This window comes from Panulirus ornatus, chromosome 15 (genome assembly GCF_036320965.1).
Source record: "Panulirus ornatus isolate Po-2019 chromosome 15, ASM3632096v1, whole genome shotgun sequence".
NCBI lineage: Eukaryota > Metazoa > Arthropoda > Malacostraca > Decapoda > Palinuridae > Panulirus > Panulirus ornatus.
The window spans coordinates 11544198-11558638 of NC_092238.1; the positions used below are offsets into that span (position 1 = coordinate 11544198).

General features: G+C 39.8%; 1 protein-coding gene across 24 annotated transcripts in view; it reads left to right on the top strand.

The window, feature by feature from the left end:
• The window catches only part of LOC139753727 (uncharacterized), a 1039260-nt gene that overhangs the window by 697120 nt on the left and 327699 nt on the right, over positions 1-14441 (top strand). For all 24 annotated transcript variants that reach the window (XM_071670490.1, XM_071670488.1, XM_071670497.1 and 21 more), the window contains 2 exons: positions 2584-2796; positions 11146-11340. In XM_071670490.1, coding sequence (XP_071526591.1) covers positions 2584-2796; positions 11146-11340 — 408 coding nt within the window. The remainder of the gene's footprint in view (positions 1-2583; positions 2797-11145; positions 11341-14441) is intronic.

Here is a 14441-nt window from a genome sequence, read left to right on the forward strand (position 1 = left end):
AGAAGGAGACCTGTGTGAGGAAGTACCAGGAGAGACTGAGTACAGAATGGAAAAAGGTGAGAACAATGGAAGTAAGGGGAGTGGGGGAGGAATGGGATGTATTTAGGGAATCAGTGATGGATTGCGCAAAAGATGCTTGTGGCATGAGAAGAGTGGGAGGTGGGTTGATTAGAAAGGGTAGTGAGTGGTGGGATGAAGAAGTAAGAGTATTAGTGAAAGAGAAGAGAGAGGCATTTGGACGATTTTTGCAGGGAGAAAAATGCAATTGAGTGGGAGATGTATAAAAGAAAGAGACAGGAGGTCAAGAGAAAGGTGCAAGAGGTGAAAAAAAGGGCAAATGAGAGTTGGGGTGAGAGAGTATCATTAAATTTTAGGGAGAATAAAAAGATGTTCTGGAAGGAGGTAAATAAAGTGCGTAAGACAAGGGAGCAAATGGGAACTTCAGTGAAGGGCGCAAATGGGGAGGTGATAACAAGTAGTGGTGATGTGAGAAGGAGATGGAGTAAGTATTTTGAAGGTTTGTTGAATGTGTTTGATGATAGAGTGGCAGATATAGGGTGTTTTGGTCGAGGTGGTGTGCAAAGTGAGAGGGTTAGGGAAAATGATTTGGTAAACAGAGAAGAGGTAGTGAAAGCTTTGTGGAAGATGAAAGCCGGCAAGGCAGCAGGTTTGGATGGTATTGCAGTGGAATTTATTAAAAAAGGGGGTGACTGTATTGTTGACTGGTTGGTAAGGTTATTTAATGTATGTATGACTCATGGTGAGGTGCCTGAGGATTGGCGGAATGTGTGCATAGTGCCATTGTACAAAGGCAAAGGGGATAAGAGTGAGTGCTCAAATTACAGAGGTATAAGTTTGTTGAGTATTCCTGGTAAATTATATGGGAGGGTATTGATTGAGAGGGTGAAGGCATGTACAGAGCATCAGATTGGGGAAGAGCAGTGTGGTTTCAGAAGTGGTAGAGGATGTGTGGATCAGGTGTTTGCTTTGAAGAATGTATGTGAGAAATACTTAGAAAAGCAAATGGATTTGTATGTAGCATTTATGGATCTGGAGAAGGCATATGATAGAGTTGATAGAGATGCTCTGTGGAAGGTATTAAGAATATATGGTGTGGGAGGAAAGTTGTTAGAAGCAGTGAAAAGTTTTTATCGAGGATGTAAGGCATGTGTACGTGTAGGAAGAGAGGAAAGTGATTGGTTCTCAGTGAATGTAGGTTTGCGGCAGGGGTGTGTGATGTCTCCATGGTTGTTTAATTTGTTTACGGATGGGGTTGTTAGGGAGGTAAATGCAAGAGTTTTGGAAAGAGGGGCAAGTATGAAGTCTGTTGGGGATGAGAGAGCTTGGGAAGTGAGTCAGTTGTTGTTCGCTGATGATACAGCGCTGGTGGCTGATTCATGTGAGAAACTGCAGAAGCTGGTGACTGAGTTTGGTAAAGTGTGTGGAAGAAGAAAGTTAAGAGTAAATGTGAATAAGAGCAAGGTTATTAGGTACAGTAGGGTTGAGGGTCAAGTCAATTGGGAGGTGAGTTTGAATGGAGAAAAACTGGAGGAAGTGAAGTGTTTTAGATATCTGGGAGTGGATCTGGCAGCGGATGGAACCATGGAAGCGGAAGTGGATCATAGGGTGGGGGAGGGGGCGAAAATTCTGGGGGCCTTGAAGAATGTGTGGAAGTCGAGAACATTATCTCGGAAAGCAAAAATGGGTATGTTTGAAGGAATAGTGGTTCCAACAATGTTGTATGGTTGCGAGGCGTGGGCTATGGATAGAGTTGTGCGCAGGAGGATGGATGTGCTGGAAATGAGATGTTTGAGGACAATGTGTTGTGTGAGGTGGTTTGATCGAGTGAGTAACGTAAGGGTAAGAGAGATGTGTGGAAATAAAAAGAGCGTGGTTGAGAGAGCAGAAGAGGGTGTTTTGAAGTGGTTTGGGCACATGGAGAGGATGAGTGAGGAAAGATTGACCTAGAGGATATATGTGTCGGAGGTGGAGGGAACAAGGAGAAGAGGGAGACCAAATTGGAGGTGGAAAGATGGAGTGAAAAAGATTTTGTGTGATCGGGGCCTGAACATGCAGGAGGGTGAAAGGAGGGCAAGGAATAGAGTGAATTGGAGCGATGTGGTATACCGGGGTTGACGTGCTGTCAGTGGATTGAATCAAGGCATGTGAAGCGTCTGGGGTAAGCCATGGAATGCTGTGTAGGTATGTATATTTGCGTGTGTTGACGTATGTATATACATGTGTATGGGGGGGGTTGGGCCATTTCTTTCGTCTGTTTCCTTGCGCTACCTCGCAAACGCGGGAGACAGCGACAAAGTATAAAAAAAAAAATATATATATATATATATATATATATATATATATATATATATATATATATATATATATATATATATATGTGTGTGATTTGTCTCTCATACTTGGTTTTTTGTTTTGTGTATATTTTGTCTTTCCGTGCATTCTCATCATATTACAAATTCTCAGAAGTTATGTGAATGCTGTTGATAAAGTGGATAATGCTATAATTTTTTGTCTTGTTTCCTTTCATAGATTAGTTGAAGATGTACTCAATTTTTTTATCAGATGACGAATATATTTCCTAGTGGGTCATCTCCAGATGAAGTAGGTCTCAATGCTGACCCTGTCCTTGATGACCTGCAACGACCTCCAACATCCTCAGCACATGATCTCATTGAGATTCAGAAAATTCAGAAATCTCTTATGTCAGACATTGAAGCACAGACATCTCCACCTGTGACGGGTCCTGCCACCTTACCTCCATACACTGCTGTTGCTGTGAGTTACATTGGTTTTGCAATGAACACAGTATAGATATAAACAGTCAATGCTAACTAGTTGTAAAGATAAGTAAATATTTAAGCTGAAATGAGAATGTAATAAATTGGCAATCCTGAACAAGTATATTAAAAAGTGACAGTGAATTGGAATATGAGAATCTTAAATAGGATTTTTAAGGATAATAGGCTAATAGCTAAAGAAAGGAGTTAGAAAGTTCCTAATTTAAACATTAGCATATTTCTTTCACATCAGTATTTCCAAAGGCATTAGAGCTACATGAAGATTAGTTGAGGTGATAACGATTTACCTATAGGTGCCGAGGATTCGAACCCCGGTCCTACCACATGGCAGGCTGGTATCCTACCATTGGACCATGAGGTGACAAAAGCTTTCCATCTCAGACCAACTTATGGTTCATGAGATCCCCTATCACATCATGTGACGTGAGAGGGTAGGGAAAGTCCATGCCCACATGGGTCATAGTCAGCATCAAGTTAATCCCCCAGCACTATGATAAAATTTATATATTTTTAACATGTACTGGACACATGGAATGGATGATAAGAATTTACCTATGGGGACCAAGGATTCGAACCCCAGTCCTTTTTTTGTGGCTGGCTGGTATGCTGTCATTGGACCACAAGGCAACAAAAGCTTTCCATTTCAGACCCATCAGTGGTCCTTGAGATTCCCCATCACATCATGTGACCTGAGAGGGTTAGGGAAAGCCGATGCCCACAAGGGTCGTGAGTAGCATCAAATCTATCTCCCAGCACTATGGTAAAGTTTATTCATCTTTAACATGCACTGGATACATGGAATAGATGATAATTTACCTCAGGGCACCAAGGATTCAAACCGTGGTCCTACCGCTTGGTAGGCAGGTGTGCTACCATTGGGCCACGAGGTAACAAAAGCTTTCCATCTCAGACCAACCAATGGTCCATGAGATCTTCCATTACATCACCTGACGTTAGAGGTTAGGGAAAGCCTGCATCCACAGGGTTTGTACGCAGCATCAATTTGATTCCCCCAGCACTATGGTAAAGTTTATATATCTTAACATGTACTGGACATTTGGAATAGATGGTAAAGGCTTACCTTTGGACACCAAGGATTTAAACCAAGATTCTACTGCATGGCAGGCCAGTTTGGTACCATAGGACCATGAGGTGACAAAAGCTTTCCACCTCAGGCCAACCAATGGTTCATGAGATCATTTGTCACATCATGAGACCTGAGAGGGTTGGGAAAGCCAGCACCCACATAGATCTTGAGTAGCATCACCAATTCCATGTGTCCAGTACATATTAAAGATCTATGAACTTTACTGTAGTGCTGGTTGACTGATGTGATGCTACTTACAACCTCTGTGGATGCAGGCTTTCTGTACCCTTTCTAGTCACATGATGTGTTGGGATCTCATAGGCTATGTGTTGGTCTGAGATGGAGTTTTAGTTGCTTCATGGTCTAATGGTAGCATACTGGCCTGCCATGTGGTAGGACCAGGGTTCAGATCCATGGCACCCAAAGGTAAATTGTTATCATCTATTCCATGCTTCTAGTGCATGTTACATATACAGAAACTCTTATCATTGTGCTGAAGGATTGATTTGATGCTACTTATGATACGTGGGCACAGGGCTTTCCGTACCCTCGCAGGTCACTTGATGGGGATCTTAAGGACCATTGGTTGGTCTGAGATGAAAAACATTTGTTGCCATGTGATCCATTGTGGCACATTGGCCTGCCATATGGTAGAACTGGAGTTCGAATCCTCATTGCCCAAAGATAAATCGTTATCATCTTTTCCATGTGTCTAGTACATGTTAAAGATATATAAACTTTTACCGTAGTGCTGGGGGATTGATTTGATGCTACTTATGACCCGTGTGGGTGCGGGCTTTCCCTACCCTCTCAGGTCACCTGATGTGATGGGGAATCTCATGGACCAGTGGGTGGTCTGAGATGGAAAGCTTTTGTCGCCTCGTAGTCCAATGGTAGCATACTGGCCTGCCACGCGGTAGGACTGGGGTTCGAATCCTTGGCACCTAAAGGTAAATCGTTATCATCTATTCCATGTGTCCAGTACATGTTGTTAAAGATATATTAGCTAAGATGTTTCCTGAATATTTAAAGACTTTATTTGATGTTATTATTATGATTATATTTAACTCCAAAACCTCTTTTATGGGGTTTGTGCAGATCAATGCTACAGTCACAAGTAGGGAGGTGAAATATTGCCTTGGAGGAAGAAGTTCCTCAGCAAGACTGCATTCCCTATTTTCAACAAATGATGATATGCCATACCAAAGATGTCTTTTCACTCCCAGTGTAATGTCAAGCAGTTAGAGTCCGGTAGAACCTGTTATTTAGTGATTTATTTATTTACTTATTTGATTGTTTGTTTTATTTGTGTAATTAGTTATGATAAATCTTTATCATATATTTTTGTAGATAGGCTGCTGTTTCTTTTGTATATAAGATCCTCTGACTTTCCATATAATGTAGTTCATACAGTGCCTTACGTATGTTATATACTCACCACATTCTCAGTGTAGCTACCAGTTATATTCTGAACATTTAATTGTGGAGAACTTTGTGACCTACTTATGTGGTAGGGTGTGTAGATCCTATCAAAAGGAAAAGGGAAGTTTCCTATAAAATAGATTCTTTACTCTCTTCTCAGAATGACTTGTTATTGGTTTGTCACTATTTGTGAACTATATTTTCTCAAATTCAGATAGTCATTATTTGGTCAGTGCATTAGTATGCTTTAGTGCAGTATCAGGATTCTCTGTTGTTAGACATATATATCTGCTTAGAGTATGTCAACGGTGGAAAAACATTAAATGCTGCTGTTGTCAAGAATGGAAAGTACTGTATATGATAGCTGCTTTTTGTTTGAATAGAGGAATGATTGCACAAACTCTGAGCTGTTCATGATGGTTTTTCATTATTGTATTCAGTATTCAAAAGTTTTAGAAAGGCCTCCCAACGAATGAATGATTATGAGAGAAAAGACCTGTTAAAGAACAGAAAGGAAAAGTGGGAAGAATCACCTGTGAGGAAGTGATGTTTAATGGAAGGGAAATGTTGGGCTTGACCCAGCATGGCTTTTTTTTCTAAAAATAGGAGGAGGATTGTTTCTACATAGTACGCTAGTCACTGAGCGTGCTGACTGTGACTTTGTATGGATATGGGGTTGGTATGTTATTCAGCATTGTAGTTGGTTAAGTAGAGTAGGTCATGGTAGTTTTTGGCATGTCTGTTGAAGATGTTATGAAGGTTGTTTATCATCATGAGATTACTGAAGAATCTCATCCTGGAGTCACGATGGAGCTCAGAACATTCTACGTACTTTGTCAAAGAAATCTCCAGAAAGTGTTTAGGGATGGAAGTTTTGCTCTCATGTAATTCTGTGGTCCCAATAAAATTAGACCATTTGATATTAAAACTCCATCTTAGTGCTTTATTTCAAATGACATGAAAGATACAGATGTTTGTTTTTGCTGCAGGAGTGTTACCAGAGGTTGAATTAGGACTGTAAAGATGCAATTTGGTTGAAATATTTCCATCTCTGAATCTTTTCAGCTTTATGAGTTTCTTTATTGCAATACTCATCTTAGATTTGAATGTCTAGGTTTATTTTCAGATGAACGTCATACTTTCAGCTTAGCACAGTGTTGATGAGAGTAATAGGGATTGAGGAATGAAGGTATGCATGGGAGTTTAGGAAAATATCAGTTGATTTGTGTATCTCTTACATTGAAATGGTAAATGGAGGGTTAGCAGGGTTTAACTTTATTCTCCAATTTAGCACCCACAGTGAAATATGATCATCCCCTTTGTGAGCTTTTAGGGGGATATTGGTTGTGGTATTAGCTCTTATTAATTGTACAGTATTGTCTGCATATTGTAGCCATGGAGTCAATATATAAAGGCTCAGGTAAAGAGTGTATAGGATGAATAGTTTGGAAGCCACCATAGAGGCCACCATAGAACCTTGAAGTACATCAGCATCAGGGGGAAAGTAGTTTGAGTTTTTTTTTATTTGGTACACATCGTTTGGCTTCAATGATCACACGAAAGTTTTATTATTGTGGGACATGGAAGTTCAGGTGGGAAGTTAGTTTATACAAACTGGTTTGTTAATTTGTACCTCTAGCCTTCATTCTAGAGTGTCAGAGGCTATTTCAGTATCTTTTGTGATAAGGTTTGTCATGTTGTGTATATTTTTTCCATACTTGATTGCCATTTCCTTTGTTAGCGAGGTAGCACCAGGAACAGATGAAGAAAAGCTGCATTTACTCACATATTTCCATTCTCTGTCTGTGTACCAAAACGAAACCCCCTTAAACACAACCAGGCTCCACAGACCTCTCATGATTTCCCCTGGCTACTTCACATACCTGTATTCAGTCCATTGACAGCACATCAACTCCATGTTCCACATCATTCCATTTCACCCCTGCATACCACAATGTTCCATTTCACTCTGTCCCATGCATGCCTTTCACCGTCCTTTATATTCAGGCCCTGATTGCTCAAAATCTTTTTCATTTCATTCTTCCATCTCCAATTTGGTTTCCCCCTTCTCCATGTCCCCTCAACTGCTGACACATACATCCTCCTTGTCTGTTCCTCACTCATTCTCTCCCTTTGACCATACCATTTCAGCACACCCTCTTCAACTCCCACAGTCACACTCTTTTTATTACCTTACTTTTCACTTACCCTTTTATTACTTACTCGATCAAAGTCCTTCAGACCACATATCTGATACATCCACTCTCTTCTGCACATTTTCATCTATAGCCCATACCTTGCATCCATACAACATTTTTGGGATTACTGTTCCTTCAAACATAATCATTTTTGCCCTCGTAGACAATGACATCTCTTTCTACACATTTTTTAATGCTCTCAAAACCTTGTGTCTTCTCACCCATCCTATAACTCACTTTCACTTCCATGGTCCATATCCTGCCATGTCCACTCCTAGTTATCTAAAACACCTCACTTCATCCAAATTTTATCTGTTCAGATTTACACCCCAAATAACTTGTCCCTGTATCCTGCCAAGCCTAATATCCTTTTTTTTTTTTTTTGCATTTACTCTCAGCTCTCTCCTTTCACACATTCTTCTGAACTCAATCACCAACTTTATGCAGTTAATCCTTGAATCTGCCACCAGTGCTGTGTCATCAGCAAAAAGCAACTGACTTATTTCCCAGACCCCCTCATCCTCTACAGGCTTCAAACTTTGCTTCCTTCACCACCCCTTCAGTAAGTAGATAAAACAGCCATGATGACATCACACACCTTTGCCACAGACCTACTTTTACTTGGAACCACTCACTCTCCTCTCTACCTACTTGCACACACACCATATATCCTTGATGAAAACATCTTGCTACTTGTTGCAGGTTTTCTCCCACTCCATACAGTTTTAGGCCTTCCTCAAGACATCTCTACCAAGCTTGTGATATGCTTTCTTTAGATTCATTAATGCCACATACAAATCTTTCCGTTTCTATAAACATTTCTCACTCATATTCTTTAAACCAAACTCCTGATCTACATATCCTCGAACTTCTCTGAAACCACATTGTTTCTCCATAATCTAATGCTTTGTACATGCTTCTGAATCACTACTCTCCCATACAACTTATCAGGTACATTAAACAAACCTCTGTTGTGTAGTTTGAACTCTTACCTTTGTCCCCCTTGCCTTTATACAGTAGCACTATACATACATTCCTCCAATCCTTTTTTCTTATTACCCAATCAACAACCCATTCTTCCCCTTTCTTAAGAAGTTCACCTGCAATACCATCCACTCCAACCCCTTCCCACTTTTCATCTTACGCAAGGCTTTCACCACATTTTCTTTCTTCACCAAACCACTCTCAGTGATGGGTGATTTAGATGTAAAGGTAAGTAATGTTGCAGTTGAGGTTATAATTGGGGTGCATGGGGTATTCAGTGTTATTAATGGAAATAGTGAAGGGTTTGTGGAGTTGTGTGCTGTAAAAAGACTGGTGACTGGGAATACCTGGTTTAAAAAGAGGGATATACATGAGTATATGTATGTGAGTAAGAAAGATGGTCTGTGGGCGTATAAAAGAGAGACTATTTGATGTAAACATGCTGAGAGGGGCAGCTGGTGGGATGTCTGATCACTGTCTTGTGGAGGTGAGGTTGAAGATTTATTGAGGTTTTCATAAAAGATAAAAGAATGTCATTGAGAAGAGAATGGTGAGAGTAATTGAGCTTGGAAAGGAGACTTATGTGAAGAAATACCAGGAGAGATTTAGAGTAAAATGGCAAAAGGTGAAAGTAAATGAAGCAAGGGGAATGGGTGTGGAATGGGAGGTAATTAGGGAAGCAATGCTGGCACATGCAAGAGATGCATGTGACATGCGAAAGGTGGGAAACGGACAGATAAGAAAGGGTAGTGTGTGATGGAATGAAGTAAAGTTACTAGTGAAAGAGAAAAGAGAGGCATGTAGGCAATACTTGGAGGGAGGGAGTGCAAATGATTAGGAGATGTATAAGAGAAAGCAGGAGGAGGACAAGAAGAAGGTGTATGGGTTGAAAAATAGGGCAAATGAGAGTTAAAGTGAGAGAGTATCATTAAACTTTAGAAAGAATGAAAAGATGTTTTGGGAAGAGCTGATAATGTGCAGAAGACAGTGGAATAAATGGGAACATCGGTGAAGTGGGCAAAATGGGAATTGATAACAGGTAGTGATGAAGTTAGGAGGAGATGGAGTAAGTATTTTGAAGGCTTATTAAATGTGGTTGATGATAGAATGGCAAATGTGAGGTGTTTTGGTTGAGGTGGTATAGAGAGTTGTTTGGTGAAGAGAGAAGAGTTAGTGAAAGCCTTGTATAAGATGAAATGTGGCAAGGTGCTGTATTAGATGGTATTGCACATGAATTTATTATGAAAGAGCATGACTGTGCTGTTGGTTGGTTGGTAAGGAAATTCATTGTATATATGGATCATGTTAAGGTGCCTGAGGATTGGCAGAATGCATGTATAGTGCTGTTGTATAAAGGCAAGGGGATAAGGGTGAATGTTCAGACTATGGAGGTGTAAGTTCGTTGAATGTAACTGGTAAGTTGCATGGGATGATATTAATTAAGAAGGTGAAGGCTTGTACAGAGCATCAGATTAGGGAGGAACAGTGTTATATCAGAGTTGATAGAGGAGGTTTGGATCTGGTGTTTTCTTTAAAGAATGTGTGTGAGAAATATTTGGGAAAACATATGTATTTATATGTAACATTTATGTATCTGGAGAAGGCACATGTTACGGTTGATAGAGATGCTTTATGGAAGGTTTTGAGAATATCTAGTGTGGGATGTAAGCTATTAGAAGCAGAGAAGTTTTTATCATGGTTGTAAGACATGTGTGTGGATAGGAAGAGAGGAGAGGGAATGGTTCCCCATTATCAGATTAAAAGCAATTCTGTGTATTTTACATTCTTGTTTATTCTTTTGTTTCCTTAAGATACACCATTTGATTTCCTCTGAAAATCTTGTATCTTTCATTTTCTGCTCATTCAGAAGATCCATTAAAGGCCTACATAATGATAATACCAGTTGTACTTATTCCCCATCTCCTCTCCCTTTCAGCTTTAAGTTTCTATCGCCACTTTTCTTACTGGCTATGAATTCTCTCATCAGTTCATCTGTTTTACAGCATTGCTTTCTTTCCTGCCCTCTCAACAGTCAGTCATTTTTGTACATCTCTATATCAGTAAATCTACTAATACTTAAGCTAGCAACACATCACTACTTCTTGTCGTGTTCTTTAACAACATATGATTGTTACAGATCCCACATTCCCACCCTTTCTGTACTAGTGTCATTCTTTTACATGTCAGTTAACACTATAAATAATCGAGTTCATATCAGCCTCTCTTGATGTCACTGCCTTGCTCTACACTCAGGTTATACAGCATTCTATATCCAAATAAATGCCTTCATATTATGTACAAGATGGTAGCAGGGAAGTTAGGCAGCTTAAGGATACTCAGCATTCCTGCCCCTTGTCATTCTTTGAGGTTGTGGTTTAGTTTTGCAAAATCATCTCCTAGGAAAGGTTCATGCATTTATGAAGTGATCCCCTGTGTAGTAGATGGAAGGAGGCCTATGATATTATCAGGATATTTCATGATTGTTAGACCTCCAGGGAACCTTCTTTTATGTGGATTGCTATTATTGCTTTTGCATTGTATTTGTGGATAGGGTGATAGATTTTGGTATCTAATCAATTTATTACTTATTTTGTACTATTAAAGAAACTATTTTTTTTATGTTATCTTTCTCTAGTCTCAGTCACATGGTACCTACCCACCTCCATACACCCAGCGGTCACGGTTTCCAAGTGCGGGTCCAGCTGGGGGTCCAGGTGGTGGGACAACTATTGGGGGACAAATGAGCCCTGGAGGTATGATGCGACCCAGTACGCCACAATTTCCACCTGGAAGCCCAACTCTTCAACCTCGACCACCTATAAAAAATCAGGTATTGTGGTCATGCATCTTTCTCAGTGCAGTTTTCAATGGTTAGCTTATCCAAGGATTGTATGGGGTGTCAAGAAAGACTTTCAGAGTTTATCATTTATTTCTATTAACTTCATTAATATGAATATTTCTCATTTCAAAATGTGTGTTGTGGTTTGTGGAATTTTCAGAGTTGTTAATAGGGCTCATTTTTTTTTTTTTCTTTATTTTGCTTTGTCGCTGTCTCCCACGTTTGCGAGGCAGCGCAAGGAAACAGACGAAAGAAATGGCCCAACCCACCCCAATGCACATGTATATACATACACGTCCACACACGCAAATATACATACCTATACATCTCAATGTACACATATATATACACACACAGACACATACATATATATACCCATGCACACAATTCACACTGTCTGCCTTTATTCATTCCCATTGCCACCTCGCCACACATGGAATACCATCCCCCTCCCCCCTCATGTGTGCGAGGTAGCGCTAGGAAAAGACAACAAAGGCCCATTTTTCCACACTCAGTCTCTAGCTGTCATGCAATAATGCCCGAAACCACAGCTCCCTTTCCACATCCAGGCCCCACACAACTTTCCATGGTTTACCGCAGACGCTTCACATGCCCTGATTCAATCCACTGACAGCACGTCAACTCCGGTATACCACATCGATCCAATTCACTCTATTCCTTGCCCGCCTTTCACCCTCCTGCATGTTCAGGCCCCGATCACTCAAAATCTTTTTCACTCCATCTTTCCACCTCCAATTTGGTCTCCCACTTCTCCTCATTCCCTCCACCTCCGACATATATATCCTCTTGGTCAATCTTTCCTCACTCGTTCTCTCCATGTGCCCAAACCATATCAAAACACCCTCTTCTGCTCTCTCAACCACACTCTTTTTATTTCCACACATCTCTCTTACCCTTACATTACTTACTCGATCAAACCACCTCACACCACACATTGTCCTCAAACATCTCATTTCCAGCACATCCACCCTCTACCTCCAATTGACTTGACCCTCAACCCTACTGTACCTAATAACCTTGCTCTTATTCACATTTACTCTTACCTTTCTTCTTTCACACACTTTACCAAACTCAGTCACCAGCTTCTGCAGTTTCTTACATGAATCAGCCACCAGCGCTGTATCATCAGCGAACAACAACTGACTCACTTCCCAAGCTCTCTCATCCACAACAGACTTCATGCTTGCCCCTCTTTCCAAAACTCTTGCATTCACCTCCCTAACAACCCCATCCATAAACAAATTAAACAACCATGGAGACATCACACACCCCTGCCGCAAACCTACATTCACTGAGAACCAATCACTTTCCTCTCTTCCTACACGTACACATGCCTTACATCCTCGATAAAAACTTTTTACTGCCTCTAACAACTTGCCTCCCACACCATATATTCTTAAAACCTTCCACAGCGCATCTCTATCAACTCTATCATACCACTGAAACTTAGAGAAATTCCCAGCTGAAATTCAAAATGGAAAACATTATATGTTAACACATTATTAATATTAATGACTGAAACGTCTGTTTCTTGGACACCCTGTATATGATAAAGAGAGGGCAGATCTTAGCATACCAAAGCAGAAGTACTACCAACATGGTATGGTGCTCATTAGCTTACTTTTTTTTTTTTTTTTTTTTTTAAGTCAGGACACTTCCCAGTCATGTGTGTTCCCATAAAGATGAATGCTCAGTTATAGATTTAGGTTATTTGCTTTCAGTATCCTGTATTAGGTAAATCTTTGCTTTTCATCAATGATTACACAACAGCATACATTACTGGATATGGAATGTTAGAGTTCATAGTTTGCATGGGAGACTTTAGAGTTTTCGTAACTGAAGTATTGCTTGTATGAGAATAATGTGGTATGATTTAGTGGTTAAAAAAGGATGAGAATGTAAACTTAGTTAAGCAGAAAACCCAAAACAGCAACACCATTCAGTTTTTCCCCATATGGATGAAAAAGCCAAACAGTGCCTCCATTCAATCTACATGCAGATAAAAATCCCAAACTGTGGCATCCTTCAATGTTTCTTCTTCAGTTATTTGAGATATTATCTGTACAGCAAATACTTGAATTTATTTTATTCATAAAATTTACATTATTAAGTCATTAACTGCAAAATGCTGTAGATATAAAGATACCACAATGTATGGGGGTATATCTATAAATCAAAAGGCAAGTTATTTCAAATTTTGACTTCGGAACTTTGTAGAATACTTATCCCTGAGTGAAAAATTCATAACGTACTGGTAGCTCACCTGACCTTCTTGTAGGAGGGTCAAAATTTGCTTGTGTATGAGGGGAAATTCCCTCTGGCACTTCCAGACACAAGCATATTGTGAGCTTTTCCCTTTCCTTTTTCTTTTTTCTTCACTTGTGTCACACTAATACATTTGGATTCTTAATTGTTTGTATTAGTGCAGATCAGTTTCTCTGAAAATCTGTATTTATGTGAATGCATACTACCACTAATATTAATGGAAAAATGCTGAGATATTTCCAGGAAAGTTATTTTAGAATACATTTTCAGTTATTTCCTTAAATATGTCTTAGTTGTGTGTCTAGTAATTTTGTATAATATACAATGAATGACTCCATAGACAAAAAAGTATATTTGCCAAAAAAAAAGGATAAAGAAAGAGGCTTTAAAAACTTCATAAATACTTTACATTGTTTCCATATCTTGGCAATGCCAGGTGGACCTTCAGTGATGACCTAGTTTTTTCTTTTTTATTTTATTATTATTTATTTTACTTTATTTATTATTTATTTTATCCCTGGGGATAGGGGAGAAAGAATACTTCCCACGTATTCCCTGCGTGTCGTAGAAGGCGACTAAAAGGGGAGGGAGCGGGTGGCTAGAAATCCTCCCCTCTCTTGTTTTTTTTTAATTTTCCAAAAGAAGGAACAGAGAAGGGGGTCAGGTGAGGATATTCCCTCTAAGGCCCAGTTCTCTGTTCTTAACGCTACCTCGCTAACGCGGGAAATGGCAAATAGTATGAAAAAAAAAAAAAAATTTACTTTGTCGCTGTCTCCCACATTAGCGAGGTAGGGCAAGGAAACAGA